Source organism: Lampetra planeri, chromosome 24 (genome assembly GCF_965212315.1).
Source record: "Lampetra planeri chromosome 24, kcLamPlan1.2.h2, whole genome shotgun sequence".
In the NCBI taxonomy this organism is placed as follows: Eukaryota; Metazoa; Chordata; class Hyperoartia; order Petromyzontiformes; family Petromyzontidae; genus Lampetra; species Lampetra planeri.
In genome coordinates, this window is record NC_136130.1 from 1,738,546 (window position 1) to 1,761,274 (window position 22,729).

Genomic DNA, 22,729 nt, shown 5'->3' on the forward strand with positions numbered 1-22,729 from the left:
TCTTGCATGGAGTCCCAGGATGAGGGAGATTGACAGTTCTTTAGTGTTTCTTCCATTTGCGAATAATCGCACCAACTGTTGTCACCTTCTCACCAAGCTGCTTGGCGATGGTCTTGTAGCCCATTCCAGCCTTGTGCAGGTCTACAATCTTGTCCCTGACATCCTTGGAGAGCTCTTTGGTCTTGGCCATGGTGGAAAGTTTGGAATCTGATTGATTGCTTCTGTGAACAGGTGTCTTTAATACAGGTAACAAGCTGAGATCAGTAGCACTCCCTTTAAGTGTGTGCTCCTAATCTCAGCTCGTTAAGCCAGAACCTGGGAGCCAGAAATCTTTCTGATTGAGAGGGGGTCAAATACTTATTTCCCTCATTAAAATGCAAATCAATTTATAACATTTTTGAAATGCGTTTTTCTAGATTTTGTTGTTGTTATTCTGTCTCTCACTGTTCAAATAAACCTACCATTACAATTATAGACTGATCATTTCTTTGTTAGTGGGCAAACGTACAAAATCAGCAGGGGATCAAATACGTTTTTCCCTCACTGTAGGATGGCCCCTCACGCATCCACCGGGTATTCACCGTTTTTTTAATGTACAGAAGAGAACACGACCCTCCGATTGATCTTCAGTTACAAGCCACGCCAAACAAGGCTAAATATATCTTCTTGGTTCTTTCGGTAAAGTCATGTAGAAGGGAAGTAATAAAATAATAAAAATAAAACATAATAAAATAATTCTCACGACGTTTCGGCCACAACGCAAGTAGCCGTCCTCAGGTGAAAACCAGGTATGTCGAGGCGACAGCGTCTGAATGAAACAGCATACGCGCTTGGAACACGTATATAAGCTGGGATGGAAGGGAGGAAGAAAGGGGGAGCCTTGAAAAAAGAATATGCATATCAAGAGGAATTTAGCATATTTATGGGAAATGCAGGTATGTGATTAGTACTGCATATGCCCGTGCATTATGCAGGATTAGCAGCATCAAAGGGAGGGGGATAAGGGAAATGCAGGTATGTGATATGGGAAATGCAGGTATGTGAATAGTACTATTTATGCCCGTACATTATGCAGTACTATTCACATACCTGCATTTCCCATATCACATACCTGCATTTCCCTTATCCCCCTCCCTTTGATGCTGCTAAGCCTGCATAATGCACGGGCATATGCAGTACTAATCACATACCTGCATTTCCCATAAATATGCTAAATTCCTCTTGATATGCATATTCTTTTTTCAAGGCTCCCCCTTTCTTCCTCCCTTCCATCCCAGCTTATATACGTGTTCCAAGCGCGTGTGCTGTTTCATTCAGACGCTGTCGCCTCGACAGACCTGGTTTTCACCTGAGGACGGCTACTTGCGTTGTGGCCGAAACGTTGTGAGAATTATTTTATTATGTTTTATTTTTATTATTTTATTACTTCCCTTCTACGTGACTTTACCGAAAGAACCAAGAAGATGAATCCCTGCAGTCACGAAAGCTTTAAATCAAAAGGCTAAATATAACATTTTTGACTCTGTGCGCTTTACCCTTCAAAAGCTTTCCGAAGTGCGGGAAGCTTCCAGGGTAAATTCCGATTCGCGCCAATTGACAAATGAGCGACTGAGGGGTTTCCGTGCTTCTGCACATGAGTGGGCGCCTGGGGACAGAGTTTGGTTGCACTATCCACAGGTACTGGTGGGTACGTCGCCCAAATTGTTCAAACCCTGGAGAGGGCCGGTTGATGTGATTCGGGTCGTTCGACCACGCCACAGGGGCCGAGTGTCAGATGTGTCCGGTGACCTGGGGTGTGTGCATTTGTCTATTGTGCATTCTGCCCTGGCTCTCGCCTCATGTTGTATGACGTGGAGAAGCTGCGATGCTCGTTGCTAAGTTGTACCATTGCATATTTTCTCTTCACAATACGAATTTAGAAGGGGGAGGGGGCTTAAGACTTCAGCAGCGTGGGCTTAGGTCCTTCCAGCCCCAAAGACAAATATACCCCATATATCCTGGAAAAGGTTGTTGGGAAAGTGCCGTGAGCGAGCACCTATGAAGACCGGCACGGCACACGAGGGGGTGGGTGGCCAGGATTGGTTCAGATAATCGTCACTGGAGTTTGCCGAGCGGGAATCGAACTTGGGTAGCCGGGTTCGTAGCGTAGCGCGCCAACCGCTACAGCACCCCTCCCCCACACACGTCTAAAACATTAGTCTAACAAAACCATTCTCTCAGTCTCCAAATAATTGAACAGGGCATTGGCCTACCCAACAAACACACTTCAATGATTCTCATCCGATTATATAAAACAACTGCCAGTGTCATCTGGAGTCAAGGCCATCACACCAGATTACCAACAAAACTGCAGCAAAGCGTATTTGACTGCCCCACAGCACAGAGCCTGTTGCTCTGGGCCTCAATGTGTCAGGGGGGGCATTTGCTTTTCGAGTATTGTAGCATAATGAATCTCGCCTATGGCGTCCCCCAACAACATAGTGTAATAAGAGCCATGTAGGGCTCACGTGGGGATTGGCTTGCCGGTCCCGCTTTGTAGCCAATAAGGGGTAAGCCAGGGAGCATGGCCTCGGCGTGACCATGGCATGTTAGCAGGGGTGATTGGCCTGGCCGATCGGGGCCTCAGCTAATGGGAAGCCGGATCAGAGGCGTGGTCCCGGGATTGACGGGGAACCATCTGGAACGGTCAACGCTGACTACGGAGGATTGGCTTAGGAGTACCACGTGACCCAGGGATTAAGAGGAGGAGAGACAGAGGAGTCGAGAGCAGACCTGGGAACGAAAAGAGCAGAAGTCACGCGCGTACGGGGCTCCGGGTGCCACGTGCGCGGTGGGGAATTAGCTGGGAGTCTGCCCGCTTCCCGTTGTCTGTCAGCAATGGGGAGTGTGTGTGTAACTGTGGAAGTTGGAAAATAAAAGGATTTATTCCGGAAGCCGTCTCGAAAAGGTTTATTACATTGGTGTCAGAAGCTCTTCTGCGACTGTTTGGACGATCGTCAAGATGTCCAAGCACCTCAGAAAGAAGAACCCGCCCGAGCCTCCATCGGAGGAAGAGGCCGAGACGGACGAAGATGATCTGTTGGGGGCTACAGCTCCTCTGCCGCCTGCTGCTACTGCTCTCCTCGACGCCTCTCAGCATCGACTGGGAGAAGATACGACCACCTCAGGGACGAAGGACGGATGGCGGCTGATGGCGGAGCAGATCGAGTCGTTACGCGCCATTCTGCTGAGTCTGGTGACCGCGGTGGCGTCCTCACCAGCCGTGGGTCGCCAGATAGCGGATCAGCTTGACGCCGCGGATAGAGGTCCTACACATGAATCGGCGTCCGCCATTGCTCCTGCCACACGGAAAGAGGCCAACGTTTTGGGCGGGGCGGCTGCACCGGAGCCGTTGGGCACCATTTTGGGCGCACCTGCCGCCACGCGGCCGCCGGACGCCATTTTGCCTGCGACGGGTGGAGCGCGGGATTCGAAGTCGGAGACGCCCGCGGCGCACGCCTGCCACCGCGGACATCGCCTTCCACAGATTAAAGAATTTGTCACCGGGGGCGATTGGAGTGCTTTTACATGGCGCTTCGAGTCGGCCTTTAGATCCGTGCATTGGACGGAGGCGGAGGCGCTGGGAGCGCTACCTACACTGCTTGATGATGTTTCTCTGGGGGTCTTCTGCTCCATCCCTGCGTCCAAGAAGAAGACTCTGCGAGATGCGTTCGCAGAGATGGCGGAATTTTATGACCCGCCGACGTCCGCCACGAGAAAATTTATGTCGCGTCGCCGAGGATCGGAGGAGTCGCCTTTGGCTTATCGGGGGGCGTTGATGGCGCTGGCCATAGCTGCTTATCCCGACGCGATGGCCGATCATTTGGATCCTCTCATCCTTTTCCGTATGCTGGAGCTGTCTCAGGAGCTCAACATTTCGCTACCAGTATGCGGCCACGAACCGCTTACATCGCGATGGGTGGCGCGCTGCCTGGACGCCAAGTTTAATATCAAGCGCTGGGACCAGATGGCGGCGTGGACGGGGAAACCCGAAATCGACGGGCCGTCCTTGGGGTGGTCGCCAAGACGGGTTGTCCACTGCTCCGACGACTCCGGCGACGACGACGTGCTGGCTGCTGCTGTTCCGCACGGGATGCCGGGACGGCGGCTGCGCAATCAGCGTGGTGACTACGCAGGCCGTCCACATGCGAGGGCCGGGTCATCCGACCGCCGGCCGACAACGGCCACGTGTTTCAAGTGCGGCCGACGAGGCCATTTCGCCCGCGACTGCCGCTGCCGACCTCTGCTTTCGCCTCTTCCGCCGAGGGCCTCCATCTCCTCCACCTGGCGCGGAGCTGCAACAACCTCGGGCGAGTCGGCACAAATCGGACACCCGGCAGGTCGTGTCACATCATTCATCCACTCACACTCATTCTTACACTCCTAATGATAATTTTCCTTCTTCTGCATCATTTCCACGCTCTGCTACACAGTGGAAGAAATTGGCTCGCAGGGTTGTGGCTGCGGCATCGGGCTCATCGACGGTACGGGGTACCATCGAGGGCGTCGACATCCGTATTTTGGTGGACACTGGCGCATCTGCCACCATCATTTCGGATGTTATCTTTCATCTGTTGTCCATTCCCACGTCACAGATATGCCGGGTTAATGATGCGTGTGTAGCCGCAAATGGGGGTAGCATGGGTATCTGCGGTCAGGTCGATGTGAGTATCGCTATCGGGAATATTACCGCTGCAGGACCCGTGTTGATCTCTCGCTCGCTAGCTGTCCCATGCTTGCTTGGTACTGATTTCTTGCGCCGGATGCCGCTGAAAATACAGGTCGACCAGGATTGTTTGGAAATGCCGGGGGGTCGTAGGATGTCGTTCCTGCCTTCCCTGCTGGCCAGTGCGCCTCCAGGTAACGCGGTTACTGCCGTGGCCGCTGCTACGGTTGAGGTCCTGTCAGGCGCGCAAATGCTCATTCCGCTGCGTTACCGAAAACCCCTTCAAGTTAAAAAGGGTGCGAGGGGCGTGCTATTATCCCCGTCAAATTCGGTAGCTAAGTCTTTTTCCTTGGTGGCGGCACAAACAATCATTCGGCCAGGCCAGGCACCTTTCATACAGGTGTTGAATGGGGGGCCTGACCGCGTTGTTGTTCCGGAGGGATCGGTGTTGGCTCACGCCACTACCGATTTCGCCTCTTTTGATGAAAAGCCGCGCGCCCGGATGCCCACTGGTGGGCCTCCACACGATCGTTCGCAGGAACGCTGGATCGCAGATTTGTGCGGGGAAAATTCTTCCTTGTCAAACGAGCAAAGAAATGCTCTGCATTCATTATTGCTGCGGTACGCTGATGTTTTCAGCAAAAATGACTTGGACCTCGGCCGCACGTCAGTTTTGTCGCACCATATTGACACCGGTGTGACACCTCCCATCTGTATGCACCCGCATCGCATGAGCCCGGCGGAAAGAGAACAGGTGCGCGGCGCGGTAGACGAATTGCTGGCGGCGGATATTATTTCGCCGTCCAACAGCCCTTGGGGCGCGCCCGTCGTTTTGGTTAAGAAAAAAGATGGTGGGACAAGATTTTGCGTTGATTTCCGACGGTTAAAAAAATTTCGGTGGCGGACGCGTACCCTTTACCGAGGATGGATAACTCATTGGATGCTTTATCGGGTGCTAAATTCTTTTCCACCCTCGATCTGTCCTCGGGCTTTTGGCAGCTTCCCCTCGATGACGAGTCAAAAGCCAAGACGGCATTCCGCACGCCGCAAGGTCTCTTTAAATTTAATCGGTTGCCTATGGACTTGAATGCGGCTCCGGCGACGTTTCAATGGCTCATGGAATTGGTGTTGGTTGGATTACAGTGGGAAACGTGCCTCATATATTTGGACGATATCATCGTTTTTAGCCGCACGTTCGAGGAACACCTCCAACGCCTAGAGACGGTTTTCCAAAGAATGCGGGCGGCTGACCTGAAGTTTAAACCTAGAAAATGTCACCTTTTGCAACACTCCGTCCGTTACTTGGGTCATATTGTCAGTTCGGATGGCGTGTCCACTGACCCTCTGAAAACCAAATGTGTCCGAGAGTGGCCCACACCCACTTCCGTGGGTGATGTTCGGCGGTTTATTGGATTCACTTCCTATTATCGCCGCTTCGTAAAGAACTTTGCGACGTTGGCGAAACCATTACATGTTCTAACGGGCAAAAATCAAAGGTTTAAATGGGGACCAGAGGAAGAAAGTTCTTTTCGATCGCTTCGGGATCACCTCGCCACGGCGCCTACGCTCGATTACCCCGATTTTTTACAGCCGTTCATCCTTGACACGGATGCTAGTGATATCGGCATCAGGGCCGTTTTGTCGCAACGTAAGGATGGGGTTGAGCGAGTGGTGGCGTACGGCAGCAGGGTTCTGTCCCCTGCGGAAACGCGATATTGCGTGACGAGGCGGGAACTTTTGGCGATTGTGCATTTTGTTCGACTGTACCGGCCGTACCTGTATGGAAGGAAATTCCTCGTTCGCACTGATCATGCGGCTTTGCAATACTCCTTGAAGTTGGACCAACCGTCAGGTCAATTGGCTCGGTGGTTGGAATCGTTACAGGAATTTTCCTTCCATATTACGTATTGTAAGGGGGCCCGTCACGCGAACGCTGACGCGCTCTCAAGGTTGCCACCCGTTCCTCCGTGCACTTACCTGACGGGCACGCACCGCTGCACGGCGCCGCTCACCTCGCCCTGCCCAGTTATGGGGGCGAGAGCAAACGAGGACGACCAGAAGGTGTCGGTGGACACCGATGATACCCTACGGCTGCCGCACTCGGTATGGTTACGCGAGCAGGAGGCTGATACCTCGCTGGCTCCGCTGCGGAAATTAATAGGGAAACAAAAAGCTCAATTGGCGGGATGGAAGTGGCGGATGTTCCGAGGCAAGTCGGGACTATTAATGTGCACCGACGGGTTGCCTGACTGACCACGTTTGGTCGTGCCTACTTCCCTTCGCTATGACCTGCTTCGCGCTCTGCACGCTGATAAGTTGATGCACCTCGGCGTGCAGAAAACTTTGGCCGCGATGCAAAAAGATTTTTTCTGGCCAGGCATGACGGCAGACGTCAATGACTTTGTCCACTCATGCCATGATTGTGCGAAGAGGAAACCACCTCGGAACCAGTATGTACCGCCGTTACGTTCCATTGAGGTGTCCCGCATCAACGAATTAGTTGCTCTGGACATTCTGGGCCCGTTCCCCCCGTCGGCTAGGGGCAATAAATACCTTCTGGTCGGGGTGTAATATTTTTCTCGATGGCCGATGGCTTGGCCTCTGCCCGACCAGACGGCTGCGTCCATCACCGACGCTTTCTTGAACGGGTATGTCATGGATAAGGGGGCACCTGAGAGGCTGCTCACAGATCAAGGGCGGAACTTCTCCTCCAAATTGCTCAAGGAGGTTTGCGAAGCGCTGGGCACAAAGAAGATCCGCACTTCCCCATACCATCCGCAAACGGATGGTATGGTGGAACGATTGAACCGTACCCTCTCGGCTATGCTTTGTCACACGGTGAGTGAAAAGCAAACCGATTGGGACTTGCACATACCGGGCGTCTTAGCGGCATACCGCATGGTTCCACACGCGTCCACAGGATACTCACCATTTTTTTTGATGTATGGCCGTGAGAACGTCCCACCCATTGATGTGCAACTGGGTGCGCCGAGTAAACAACCGTCCCGCTCCTTGCCTGATCACGTGCGGGACTCGCTTGAACGAGTTACGGAGGCGCAAGAGGCTGCCAGGTGTGCGACGGCCCGTGCGCAGGCAAGGAACGAGCGGTATACGCGTCGATCGCGTACTCACATGCCCTGGGGTCAGTGGGAGACCTGGCATGGCTCCACTGTCCGCAGGTGCCGGTGGGCACATCCCCTAAACTGCACAGGCCGTGGCGGGGGCCCGTGACGCTGGTGGACATTCGAAACTCACAGAGTGTCCGCGTCCAGTACGGGAAACGTCGGTGGTACGTTCATTCGTCGCGACTTAAACCCTATGTTAGTACGCGTGTCGATCCCTCATCCCCACTAGCTGACCTGCCGGGATCTGCTGTGCCGATTACGCCGATTGCCACGCCCGTTGATCCCAAGGGGGACTGTGTTGTGCCTCCTACAGATGAACAGGTTCTGAGGGCTGAGGAATCCCCTGCTGCCCCCCCTCCGACGGGGCCTGCCCTGGATATGACCGAGAACCAACAACCTTCTTCTTCAAGCCTACCACCTCCTGTCGATCTGGCGGCAAAGCGACCATGCGCTGGAAGCGGAGAGGGTCCCGCGTCGCGTACGCGATCGAAATCTCTCCCCTTTCGTTAGCGTTTGATTGTCTAGCTGTCCCTTCCCTGTCGTTACCGCGCTGCAGGGGCGCCCTAATGTATGTCGGGTTTTTTTTATGGGTGACTTTGTTTCTAAGTGTTGTTCGGCGCGGGGACGCCGTTTCACCCTTTATTGTTAAATGCACCTTGGTGCCCTAATAAGATGTTTCACGGCATTGGTTGATCACCCTTTTTCCAGCAGAGACGGCAGATTTTTTCACCGGGGGGGGGGGGGGGTGATGTAATAAGAGCCATGTAGGGCTCACGTGGGGATTGGCTTGCCGGTCCCGCTTTGTAGCCAATAAGGGGTGAGCCAGGGAGCATGGCATCGGCGTGATCACGGCATGTTAGCAGGGGTGATTGGCCTGGCCGATCGGGGCCTCAGCTAATGGCAAGCCGGATCAGAGGCGTGGTCCCGGGATTGACGGGGAACCATCTGGAACGGTCAACGCTGACTACGGAGGATTGGCTTAGGGGTACCACGTGACCCAGGGATTAAGAGGAGAAGAGACAGAGGAGTCGAGAGCAGACCTGGGAACGAAAAGAGCAGGAGTCACGCGCGTACGGGGCTACGGGTGCCACGTGCGCGGTGGGGACTTAGCTGGGAGTCTGCCCGCTTCCCGTTGTCTGTCAGCAACGGGGAGTGTGTGTGTAACTGTGGAAGTTGGAAAATAAAAGGACTGATTCCGGAAGCCATCTCGAGAAGGTTTATTACAATAGTATGTGGTTGTGCGGGGGCGCCTGTGATATTGACATTAACTTCTAAGAGCTATGACTTATTAATCAGTGAAAGAACTGTTCAGATTATTTGGAAGCTCTTAAGGGGTCTTAGGTTTCAAGTTTCAAGTTTCATTGATTAGGTATAGCCCTGTGAGCCATGCGGCTCTTAATTCGGGTGCAACCGCAACAGACAAAATATGAACACAGAACATCTTAAACGACGGAGCGCACCCCGGGAGCGCGAGCCTGAGGCGGCCATCAGTGGAGAGCACTGACTCCCTCAGGGCAGCAGTGGACGGAGCACGGCTCTCCCCCAGGCCAGCAGTGGAGAGAGCGCGGCACTCCCTCAGGGCAGCAGTGGACGGAGCACGGCTCTCCCTCAGGGCAGCAGCGGAGAGAGCGCGGCTCTGCCTCAGGGCAGCAGTGGAGAGAGCGCGGCTCTCTCTCAGGGCAGCAGCGGACCGAGCATGGCTCTGCCTCAGGGCAGCAGTGGAGAGAGCGCGTCTGGTTCCCTCACGGCAGCAGTGGAGATAGCGCGGCTCTCCCTCAGCGCAGCAGTGGACAGAGCACGGCTCTCCCTCAGGGCAGCAGTGGAGAGAGCGCTCTGGTTCCCTCATGGCAGCAGTGGAGACAGCGCGGCTCTCCCTCAGGCCAGCAGTGGAGACCACGGGGATCTCTCAGGGCAGCAGTGGACAGAGCACGGCTCTGCCTCACTGTCACTTTCCCGTCTCCCTCAGGGCAGCAGCGGACCCAGCATGGCTCTGCCTCAGGGCAGCAGTGGAGAGAGCGTGTCTGGCTCTCTCATGGCAGCAGTGGAGATAGCGTGGCTCTCCCTCAGGGCAACAGTGGACACAGCACGGCTCTCCCTCAGGGTAGCAGTGGAGAGAGCGCATCTGGCACCCTCACGGCAGCAGTGGACACAGCGCGGCTCTCCCTCAAGCCAGCAGTGGAGAGCACGGGGGTCCCTCAGGGCAGCAATGGACGGAGCACGGCTCTACCTCACTGTCATTCACCCGTCTCCCTCAGGGCAGCAGCGGACCGAGCACGGCTCTGCCTCAGGGCAGCAGTGGAGAGAGCGCGTCTGGTTCCCTCACGGCAGCAGTGGAGATAGCGCGGCTCTCCCTCAGCGCAGCAGTGGACAGAGCACGGCTCTCCCTCAGGGCAGCAGTGGAGAGAGCGCTCTGGTTCCCTCATGGCAGCAGTGGAGACAGCGCGGCTCTCCCTCAGGCCAGCAGTGGAGACCACGGGGATCTCTCAGGGCAGCAGTGGACAGAGCACGGCTCTGCCTCACTGTCACTCACCCGTCTCCCTCAGGGCAGCAGCGGACCCAGCATGGCTCTGCCTCAGGGCAGCAGTGGAGAGAGCGTGTCTGGCTCTCTCACGGCAGCAGTGGAGATAGCGTGGCTCTCCCTCAGGGCAACAGTGGACAGAGCACGGCTCTCCCTCAGGGTAGCAGTGGAGAGAGCGCATCTGGCACCCTCACGGCAGCAGTGGACACAGCGCGGCTCTCCCTCAAGCCAGCAGTGGAGAGCACGGGGGTCCCTCAGGGCAGCAATGGACGGAGCACGGCTCTACCTCACTGTCATTCACCCGTCTCCCTCAGGGCAGCAGCGGACCGAGCACGGCTCTGCCTCAGGGCAGCAGTGGAGAGAGCGCGTCTGGATCCCTCACGGCAGCAGTGGAGATAGCGCGGCTCTCCCTCAGGGCAGCAGTGGAGGACAGAGCACGGCTCTCCCTCAGGGCAGCAGTGGACAAAGCACGGCTCTCCCTCAGGGCAGCAGTGGAGAGAGCGCGTCTGACACCCTCACGGCAGCAGTGGAGATAGCACGGCTCTCCCTCAGGGCAGCAGTGGAGAGAGCGCGTCTGGCTCCCTCACGGCAGCAGTGGAGATAGCACGGCTCTCCCTCAGGGCAGCAGTGGACAGAGCACGGCTCTGCCTCACTCTCACTCACCCGTCTTTTGCTCACTGTCACGTGACGCACTTCAACCAATCTGGGGGCGTACATGTTTTGGAGGGGCGCACCTCTGGTTGGCTGTTTGCTCGCGGTCACGTGACGCACTTCAACCAATCCGTGCCACGTTAATCACAGTCACAGAATGACATAATGACAGAGCTGGGTGTTTATATATATGTATTACTGCTACCCTTGCTTAATAGTTAGCAGAGAGACATATTCTAAACAGTTTAAGGTAATGTACATTCCCACAGCTTCCCCCTTTAGATGGAATAAACTATTGGGGCACTCGTGGTTCGTGAGCACCTAGAGCTGGCAAGCCCAGGGCCGGATTAACAATAATAATTCTAGCTATATAGCACCTTTCATAAAATCTCAATGAGCTTTACAGCAATGACAATGGGGGCGAGGGTGTAAGAAGTGGTTCTGAGTTGAAGTATAAAATGCCTTCTGGAAGATAATTTTTTTGAGGTGGGACTTGAAGATCCCAACCGAACCGGGTTCTCTGACAGCCCTTTGACAAAGAGTTCCACAGTCCGGGTACCACGCAAGCAAAGGTCCAGAGATCGCCCATGGACTTCAGCTTCATTCTGGGGATGCAGAGGAGATCTGAGGTCCGCCAACCTCGGAGTCCTTTCTGGAACGTAGGGGCACAGCAACTCCCCAATGCACGTAGGTGCAGGAGATGATTCAGGGCTTTGAATGTGGGGAGGACTTTTGAGGCCTTGGATTTCTGAAATCTATATACAGCTTTACACAGGTTCATATGCAATACTAGCACTGTTAGCTACGTATGGTGCGAATAGTAATCAATACTATTGATAATTGTATCATTACAGCCATATAATCACTATGTGCATTTCTCGCATTTAGGTGCCTGTGAGGAGAGGGCCTACTCACTGCTTTTGTAGATCTGGCACGCGTGCATGTCGGGCTCAGGTCCCGGCTCGGGCTTGTGCGCGCGTCCCTTGAGGCAGCAGTCCTCGTGTGCGCACACGCAGCACGCGGCGAACGCCACGGTGCACAGCAGCAGCAGCAGCTTCATTGCGAACTGCAGCAGCAGCGCACCCACACACGAGTTAATGTAAGTGTATACAGTACAGGGTAGTAATAGGTAAATGCGCAGCCCTGAAATTTCATATAAGACTGCAGGTTGTGAAACTTCTCTTTCTGCTTCTTCCCTCCCACTTTGGAATTCCCACCCATCGTCTCTTTCCCCCCTCCCCCAAGGACTTAATAATAACCTTGCTCAATAGAGAAACGTGTTAACGCTTTCTTATTACAACTCTGAAAGTGCAGTTTGTTGCTGGCCGCTCAACGTGTTGGGTCTTTGGGCCTGTGCTCAGAAAATTTGTAAAAAAAAAATATGAAAAGCTTGCTAACACCACTGCTGGCAGAAGAGCCTCCACGAAGGTAGTCTACTCTTCCACGCTGGCCAGATATCTTGTATGAGATGTGTGGTATACACCCACACTTTACCCCACCACAGTCGATCTGCCGATCTGCTGATATACAGCTGTATAAATAGGGGCAGGGGGATTTTTTTAAACGTCTTCATCATCATGGGAGATCGAACAAGAAACCTGTCGATTTCAAGTAAGCATTCCGTGAAATCTTCATCCGGGACGGAGACACGCCAAACTGCTCTCTGAAAAATGATCCCAAGCTTTGTAAAACGGTGTAATAGAAGTAAGTTTTAAACACTGACAAATTTCAATGCTATTGTAGTGACATTGGATGAGTCACTGTAGCGCGTGGCGCTCGGAGATTGGTAGACATTGGGATTTGGGGGTAGCAGCCCGTTCTACCAGTAGGACCTGTGGGCGAGGCACGGAGCCTTCTGGGGGATCCAGAGGGGTGCAGGGCCGAGGGTGGAGCCTGGCCACGCTGGGTAGGATAAAAGTCGGGGCTGCTGCCATCTGGAGAGGAACTCATCGTGCTGCCGTTGTTGTGGTCTTCACCTCTTCAAGCTGTGGGTCTGGAAGCATGTTGGTTGTCCTGACCCGGTATGTAGTTATCTCTATGGCTGTGAAGGCTGGAATAAACAAGAGAGAGTGCCTCCTACTAGTCTCTCGGAATTAGTACACTCCACTTTGGCCAAAACATACACATGTACACATTCAAAGACAATGCATACTGTTGGAATAAACCAATTCTGTTTTGCAAGTACAGTAGCGATTATATATGCTTGTACTTTTAAAAAAGAATTGTGGCAATTTTGCCAATTTTTTTACGAAAAAATCGTTTTAGAAATCTCGCTGAGCAGTGATACCGTGTGTCAAGAGAATGACTTGAAGAAGAGTGTTCACGGTACTTGTGACAATTTAAATTCATACTTTACACAGATTCGTGGTCACAGTTGCATACACGCACACTCTGCTAGGAGATTGTTACGCATCAAGCGGATATTTTTTATTCTCTGAGCCGGAATTTAGCCGAATCGAGTGCACCAAATTTCACAAAACAACAACACGCAATGTGATGGTTAGTTTTTGCACAGTTATTGGTGAGCACACTGATGTCCTCAACTCCACTACACGAGAGAATCTGGTTTAACCCTGGGCAGTCCCGTGAGGTCAGTGGTACCGGCTCAGCGCTGTGACCCAGCTACCCGAGCCACCTACCTGTTCGTTCGAACTTTCGGGACCACACCCGACGTACACACAATGATATTTTGTACGCACACATACGTGTACGATGTACTCATTCGTGACGTACGTACGCACGCAATACACACGAAGATACACTTCATGACATATAAAGACAAAGATCCCCGTATTACCTTAACAGACGTTTTTGGACAAGTACTGTTAGCGAGCACCTATGAAGGCCGGCACGGCACAATGAAGAGCGGGAGGTCAGGACCACACCCGGCGGCCTTTGTCTTCCTAGTGGCTAAGTTTACACACCTCATCAGGTACGCACTTGAGGCTGAGTCGACCTAGGGGAGGCCCAGAGCCGGTTCAGATATTCGACAGATATAACTGGGCTAAATTTCTCGACAGTGGTGTTTGCCTCAGCGGGAATCAAACTCGAGTCGCGGGGTTCGTAGCGCAGCGCCCTAACCACTGCGCCACCGCTCCCATAAAAATATATGCATACCACAATGACATACAGTCTATGTACACACGTCCACCATATGAAACTCATTTATGGCATATACACAATGGCATAGACCATGTTCATCACTCATACACATACTGTATGCATACATAATTAATACATACATGTCCATATACATACACACTGACATTCATAATGTATTGCATATGAAGTATGCGTCGGGGTACATCGTGGTATACTGCACATATATACACGTACATGCATATACGTATTGACAAACTCACGCACTGTATAACAATTATACATACACTGTAACATGATACAGCTTTTGAAAAACAAGAACCCTCCCGTTTCGCCTTTAACAGACTGTTGGGGCAAGGGCTGTTAGCGAGCAGCACCTTAGACGGCCGCAGGGCACACGAGGGGGTGGGTGGCCAGCACCACACCCAGTCGCCTTTGTCTCCCCAGTGCAAATATTGACACCCCGAACCAGCTACTAAGTCGAGCTGGGGGAGGTCCAGGAACGGTTCATATTTTCGTTACTTGTCCTTCCCCCGCACCGTCAGTTACCACGGCTGAGCACGTACGGTGCGAAAGAAGTTCCACATACATGCATACACCATTGGTCGTGAGCGGGTTCGTAGCGCGGTGCGCCTAAACCACTGCACTGCCTCACCCCATTTCATCCTTGAACATACATACACACAAAAGGCATGCACACTAACGACACGCAAGCATATACAGCAACGCAGTGCAAGTTACACATGTACAAACACACACACGAATGCGCATTACTGGATTACGCATGCACAAACACATAACACGCGTGACCAACATGATATACATCAACGGTGAGGCGCTGTCAAGTGGGCGCGTGAATGACGGAACGTCACTTACCGGCTCTTGTTCTTTTGCACAAGAGTGTGGTGGACGACTCGTGTGTGTCGTGGGTTATATAGAGGCGCATTCGGGCCAGTGGGCGGAGGGGTGTGGGAGGCGTGGCGAAAGCCTGAAATGCAGGCAGGTGACTGCCATCATCAACCACAAACAATCCACTGCTGGATGAAGGCCTCTCCAAGGGGCTGCCACCTCACACGACCATTCGATATCATCACCCACCTAGCATGTGCACACAAACAAAATTTCACCGTTCCATCTCCCCGGTCGTCGCCCTCTCGAACGCGTTCTATTCATTGGCTGCTACTCCGTCATTATTCTTGACCATCGGGACATCCGTCCATTTTAGTTGTGATGTGTCCTGCCCAAGCCCGCTTCCCTTTCTAAATAATTTGGATGACGTAATTAACATGCATTTGTTCTCTGATCCACGTGTTCCTCATCCTGTCTCTATAAATGTAATTCCCAGCAATGCGTCTTTCCTCACGCTGTTTTGCATGGAGCTGCTGCGTCACCGCGGGCGCGGCCCACCAAAGATTTGAGCCATCGGCCACCATTGCTTGGTTTGTTTCCAACCACACGGCTCCTATTCGCGTACCCTTGCTATGGCAAACAATATTTAGTTTGCTGCCCAGCTAGGCATTGGTCAGCCTGGATGCTGGTTGGCAGGATAAAAGCGGCCTTTGTGCCTTTCTCTGTCTCTCTTGTAATGTTCTCTCTTTTGTCTCTTTGTTACTCTGTTTATCTCTCTCTACCAAGGCTGAGGTTTGGGAAGCTATCCAGATATAATGAAGCGTGGCTACGATCCAGTACATTTGTTGTCATTCGCTGACTCACCCCTACTGGACATCTGTGAAAAAATTGCTTCATAGCTCATCAAATTCCTCCAAGATGAATACAGATTCCGATTCTGATTTAGCGGCAAGAGAAGTTTGGATCACACCGAATTATAAAACTACAACATGAACATGCTGGTTTGCAAGGTGGCGACGAGAATATGGGTTATGGATCTTTGTGTGCTATCCCCTAATATGCGTGGGTTTTCTCAAGGAGCGCCTGTTTCCTCCAACACCCAAAACATTCCTTTAAGTTCCCAGTTAAGGACTTTCTTGGGGAAAAAAGGTCTTGAAATTTAACGAAACTTTCATGGATATATGAATTACACCATTTTTGTTGTTATATTCTATATAAACAGTATTGGAAATAATATTCTGGTTACATAAGAAATACTACGACTATAAGGGGCTATTTGAAATATAGTCATATTTGTATTGTTATTGATGCTGTTAATTGAGGATGACTGGGGTGCAGTTGATGGGTTTGACAAGTGAGTCAGGGTGGCAGTTAGCAAGACATTTCAAGGCTGCACCTTTACCTTTTGCAGAACAGACAATAATTACACTGGTCTACAATTTTTTAGACGTCATCTGCTTTAGAGTTGAAATGTGCTCTTTATTATGAATTTTGATGTGCTGAATTCAAATATGACAATTAAAACATTGCCATTATGCAGCAAAATAGCTTTAAGACTAATCTTCAATGAATCAAGGAACAGTCTCCACTCATCTGGAGCATGAACGATACTGAGGGCTGCCAACACACCATCGATGTTGTTGCAGGCTACAAGATCACCTTCCACGAAGAAGAATGGGACAATATCCTTTTGACAGTGATGGAACATGGAAACCCTAACATCGCCTGCCAGGAGATTCCACTGCTGCAGTCTGGAGCCCAACAGCTCTGCCTTACTCTTGGGTAGTTCCAAATCCCTGGCAGGGTCTTTCAGTTCACCTTGTGTAATGAGGTGTGGTTCAGAGGAGGAGGATGGCAGAAAATCTGGGTCATGTGACCTTGATGGTTCAGGACCAGAAGTTTCATCCTCTTCCTCGTCTGACTCAAGTGAGAATGATTCTGGTGCATCAGGAACCGGCAGTCCTCCATTGGGTTCTGGGCATATAGCTGATGGAATGTTTGGATAATGCACAGTATACTTTGTCTTCTTTGACACACCTTTCCCAACTGGAGGCGCAATGCAGAAGTAACAATTGCTGATATGATCCGTTGGCTCTCTACAAATCATTGGCACTGCAAAAGGCATAGATTTCCTTTTCCTGTTCAATCACTGGCGAATATTTGTTGCACAAGTGTTGCTGCAGAAGTTATCTGCTTTGTTCACACAAGTACGAGGCATCTCTGCTCACTTTGGCTAAACAGAAATGTGTCCCTTTGCAAAATCAAACACTGACAAATAAGAGAGCACGGCACTGTATGATTTCTAGAGCTGATATAGTGCAAATTGTTCAGCAGAGGGATGTAAGCCTAGTTATGATTGCATCATCCATGACTTCTAGGAATAACATGATGCCATAATGTATGATGCAATACCAAGTTCAGATTTAATAATTCGTTGTTCTGCTCAAAAAGCAAGTACTGTCCAAACCCAGTCATAGATTTATTCATAGATCCAGTCAAACATGTATTTTAGTCATTTCTGGTTTAAATTGAGATCCCTTCCCTTTATAACTCACTTATCCTCCGCAATTCCCAAGTCAAGGGTCATATTTACTGACCCAGTAGCATATCTTGAAAACTAGAGCTAATCAACAATTTTAAGCATCATTTTCATTCTCAGTGACCCAGAATTAGTAACGTTGGACTACATTTATTTCGGAAACATTTTAGCTATAGACCAGTGTTATTGGCAGACAGTATGTGCAACAATATACTTTAATATTTTAACATTGCCCAGTTACGTCCCATCCTCTCAGCTACTGATACGGAGAAATTGGTTCATGCTTTTACTTTTCTCACACATCGACCACTGCAACGGTATCTGGAACATCCAGCAAGGTGTTCTGTGGACTCCAGTCTGTTCAGAACGCAGCTGCTATGCTCTGACCCGAACTCCTCGTTGAGAACAAATCACCCCTATGCTTGCATCACTTCACTGGTTGCCGGTTCAATTCTGTACTGAATTAAATGTCCTCCACCTCACATTCAATGCCCCGAGTGATCTCCCACACCTACGTGCATTTGGGAGTCGTTACGTTCCAGTAACGACTTTGAGGTCGGCGGACCTCAGATCTCCTCTGCATCCCCAGAACGAAGTTCAAGTCCATGGGCGATATCTGGCCATTCGCTTCTGTGGCAACCCAGACTGTAGAACTCTCTGCAGAAGGGCTGTCAGGGAGTCCGGTTCGGTTGGGATCTTCAAGTTCCGCCGAAATATGTTTTTACCTTTCAGAAGGCTTTTTCTATTTTAATTCCGCTGTAAAGCGCGTTGAGGTGCGCTATATAAGCTATACTTAGTATTGTTGTCTGATTCTGTATTATTTTTTTCACAGTGTTCATCTTCTGAGGAGACTGGTACCTGCCATTGGAATGTGGAACTTCCACCAGCTCAGGATCGCCAATAAAGAGGAGCACCACAGTGCGTGTGAGCACAGAGATGCTGACTTAATTTGACGTCAATAGTTATTGTGAGGTAACTGTAGACTGTGTCTCCACTCTTTGAGCATCATAGAATGTCCGCCATTGGTTCAGGATCGACAATCTTGATAGACATCACCCAGAACTCCAAAAAGCACAGGGACACTTTGACCCTGTACACAGCAGATGAGCAGAAGTTAAAAGGGTCACAGTGATCTATGATGCTTGTTTTTGGAGTTAGTTTTCTCATTTATCCTTTAGAATCAGCTCACACAGCAAAGATGTGCATTCCATATTCTGCACCAGAAAGAAAGCATTTCAATATTTTCTGATCGTGGCATATATAGTGCCTATCTCATCTGTATACCAGACAGAATGCCATTAAAGGCAATTTTTTGTTGCAACAGTGTTTTTTGTACAGTCAATAAATAGAAAATTAACAAGGGGAGAAAACTAATAAAAGTTTTAAAGCAGAATCTTGGATGATACAGGGCGATCCTTTCGAGATCACCGCCGATGGCAATAGGGATGTAAATTGATACACTTCTCACATTCCTCTTCCGCTGTATGATCTGGAAGCCGTCGCTTTCAAAATATTAATCACATGATGAGACGAAAGTAAAGGTTTGTTGTAAATTAGTGGGTTATCTCTAAATAGATCATCTTGTATATTTCATTCCCTTGAAGTGTTCACATCGGAAAAATCTGTTATGACATTCATTATGCAAACTGACTGGCCACTGGTTAGTGACTTTAAATTGACCTCCAAAGTAGCCTAATTCAAACTCCAATAAGTATTTACATGTTTATCATGGCCGCTTGAAAAACGATAACTGACATTCTAAGATGTATTTTTCACTGTGAAAAAAACCTCAGAAAATAACTATTCCTTCTGCACAGGAATGAATACTGATAAAATGGCCATGACTGATATTCTCAGAAGTGCAGTCCGAATTCCACCCTGAGCACTACTTGTATAACTGAATACGCAATAGTTTAGGGTCATTGATAGCAAAAAATGTGAGCGTACATCAACAGAACTCTGTTATGTGTATCTAGATTAGCACGGTTGGCTTTGTACGATGCAAAAGAAGCTCAACATACATACACATAAAATGTTTGAGTCCATCGGCCTCTTGGCAGCATTTGTTTGATAAATGTTATTTTAAACAATTGCTACTGGGTTTAACAAATGCTACTTGGTTATCCCATCTCAACTATGGGGCCATGGAAAGCCAATTTGCCAATGGTCTAAAACATGTTATAGTTAGTGCTCCACAACCCAGGAGTTTAAAGAACAAAACATGTACTACTTTTGAAAGCTGACCTAAACTACAGGGTGAAATAGAGATTGACCCAGAATATTAAATCTTAATTTTCTAATAAAATAAATATTGGAATTAGTTTTTTTATGTTTAGGGTTGCTTGAGTTGATCAGTTTAACATTTTAAATAATACTCTTTGGTTTTTTGGTTAAAGTCACATAGGTATAAAATAAAAAAAAATCACGACGTTTCGATCGCAACACAAGCGGTCGTCCTCAGGCGGAAAAAAATAGAATCCTCAGAAGGTTGTCTCCCATGGGTGGACAAAAACTCGGTTTTTCCAGCGGCAGGCATCGGGTTTTAATACAATTAAACCCGATTTTGGGGAATTAAAACCTGGTTTAATGAATACGAAACTCTGATAGGTTTAGGCTGCTTCCTCGCCGGTGCTGCTATCGTACTCGGGGCCGTCGGGCACGGGGTAGTCGTAGAATGCGGGCAGGTTGGTCTTGATGAACACGAGCTTCTCCACAATCGTGAGCGCCAGTGAGTTCCTTAGCTTGGAATGGATGAAGCCCATCGTTGAGTGTATCACGGCATCTCTTCAGAAAGGTGAGCGACTCAATCAGGTGAGCCTTCTTGTCTCGCAGTCTGTTAAAAGATCTAATAGTTGTGTGGAAGCCCTCCCCGTAGACGCGGTTCAATCTTGATTTGAAGCTTTCGTCACTGCAGGAATCCATATTCTTTGGTTCTTTCGGTAAAGTCACGTAGGTAGAAAAGATAATAAAAAGATCTGACTATAAGTACCAATCCAGGCCCATTAGATTTCTGCTTACATGTTTACACATTTAGAATTGGGTCTCACAGCATACTTTTTTTTCGATGGTAAGGTCAAAAATAAATGTATATATTGCGATTTTATTTTATTGAAAATTTTATCTTTCAGGTCACTTTACAGAAGATGATGTCAAATGTAATACGTGATGTAATTTTTGTTGTAATGAACACGGAAAGCCCTGTTGTCAAACTACTGCTGAATGAGGGCCTCCTCCCGGCTTACAGGGGTTATTTGACTATACTTCAGCGTGCTCGTCAGTGCAGGTTGGTGAAGGTGAGGAAATAAAGAGGTAGAGTAGCAGTGGAAATGTCTGCACTCGCCCACAGCGATGTTAACACGTGCTTGTGCATAATTGCCACAAGTTCAAGCACTGTCCAGGCTCAGCTTCCAAAATCTGACAAGATCAGGTGCATTCTGGCTGATTTTATCATTGAAAATGTTTGATATTCAGCGCAACTTAATTTACTTTGTAATGTGTATGTCGCGGTTACTAAGCAATGTAATAACTGTTGTGGAAGTTGTGGTGGATGCGATATATGACTTGCAACATAAAGCGTAACTTAAAACATAATACTGTCCTTTTTTACAAATACAAATAGCATTAATTTAATGGGCGCTATTGTTGCACCAAGTCATAGCAGAAATAGCATTCGGTGACGTATAAGCGTAGCACACTGTGCAAGGTCACGGCAGCAGTCTTGAGCAATGGCACGTCGGCTGTCGTGATAAATTTACTCTCCTGCTCTTGAATGGATTTGGGTGTTGCTCTAAACGACGTGTTATGAATTCACGGGGGACAATTGTCACAGTGTCGTGCTAAAACACATTTAACACAATCACACGTGAAGGTGGCTATTGGTAGCCATCTGAGATCATAAACTCACCACTACACTTGAGAACCTGGTTCCATCTCAAGCGACTGTCCAGGATTTGAACCCATCACCTAAACTGTTCTGCCTTTCTGCTCCGATTCTGGAAAAACCTCATACCTTGCTTATTTTGAAGCTTTAAGGTAATGCCATACCACATTGGTGGTGTAATGGTTAGCACATTGGACTGGCAATACAAAGGTTTGCTGGATAGATTCCATCATCCGCCACGGCAGTTGAAACAATAATTGCGTATATTTTAATCCCTTCCCCCACCTCCTGCCCAGCCAGCAGTATAATTGAGTCCGGCACATTTGATCGATTGGCAGGTTGTGTGTGGTGAGGTAAAATGTGCTTTTGCCCACCAAACTGTCTCTCGAGTTGGCGGCAGTAGGAGAGGTAATTTCACCAGCAGTGGCATGAGCAAGCAATTTCAGGGCTGTACCTTAACCACCTTTTCACATGTAAAAATTTGTACTGCAGATTTTCCATGAGTGGAGCAGTGGTTAGTGCACTACGCTATTAACTAGACAACCTGAGTTTGAATTCTTGGCAATGGCTAACATCAGTGGAAAGTGATATTTAAACAAGTCCTCGGCCTTCATGGTGAGGTTTGGTCAAACAATCCCTTCGGTAGGACATGTTACTGGAAGGGATAATGGCCAGTGGTAGATACTTTTACGACAGTGCCAAAACTATTACAGAAATCACCCACTGAGATGGAGAAATGCAATAATTTCACGTGCAGATGCTAGATTATTGCATCACATGACTGTGATAAATGGTGACATCTTGGTGAGACCTTCATCCAGCAGTGGATTGACAAAGGGCTGAATATGCTCGATGGAGTAGATAAATACGTCCAACTGTCCTATCTGTACCGAAAATAAATATGTTCAGTGGTCAACAACTCAATAAATGTTGAAATAGTTGTGTTGACATCAGACAATGGTAATGATTTACGAAGACGCGTCAATCATTGCAAACAGAGCTCGCTATCAAGTGAAGCCCAGGTTAAATGCCACGTCAAATGTTTCCACCACACGTTGCAACAAAACCGTGCACAATGTAAAGCATTACCTGGCCCGTTAGGTCAGGTTATTGCCAAGAGGCCATATCTGACTGCTGACTCACAATCCTCAACTGATGTCGGTCCTTTGCCATCTCCTCAAGAACGATCTGGTTTCTTGCACATATCCCATATGCCAGTGGTTCACAACCAGTGTCAGAAAAATGTCAAAAGTGCGGCAACAGAACACGCAAATAACTCTTTTCCACTGCAAAACCGGGAGGCACCAGGTTGTTATATCCATTGTAGAAGTCATGTCCCGTGTACAGTATAGCGGAACTTTCA

General features: G+C 49.5%; 1 protein-coding gene across 1 annotated transcript in view; it reads right to left on the reverse strand.

Annotated features, from left to right (window-relative positions):
- LOC144726650 (riboflavin-binding protein-like) overlaps window positions 1-15,020 on the reverse strand; it is a 38,397-nt gene extending 23,377 nt beyond the window's left edge. The window contains exons 1-3 of the mRNA XM_078605395.1: window positions 14,975-15,020; window positions 12,976-13,049; window positions 11,915-12,065 (exon numbers count right to left, since the gene is read on the reverse strand). Coding sequence (XP_078461521.1) covers window positions 11,915-12,065; window positions 12,976-13,002 — 178 coding nt within the window. The 5' untranslated portion in view covers window positions 13,003-13,049; window positions 14,975-15,020. The remainder of the gene's footprint in view (window positions 1-11,914; window positions 12,066-12,975; window positions 13,050-14,974) is intronic.
- Between the last annotated feature and the right edge of the window lie 7,709 nt (window positions 15,021-22,729).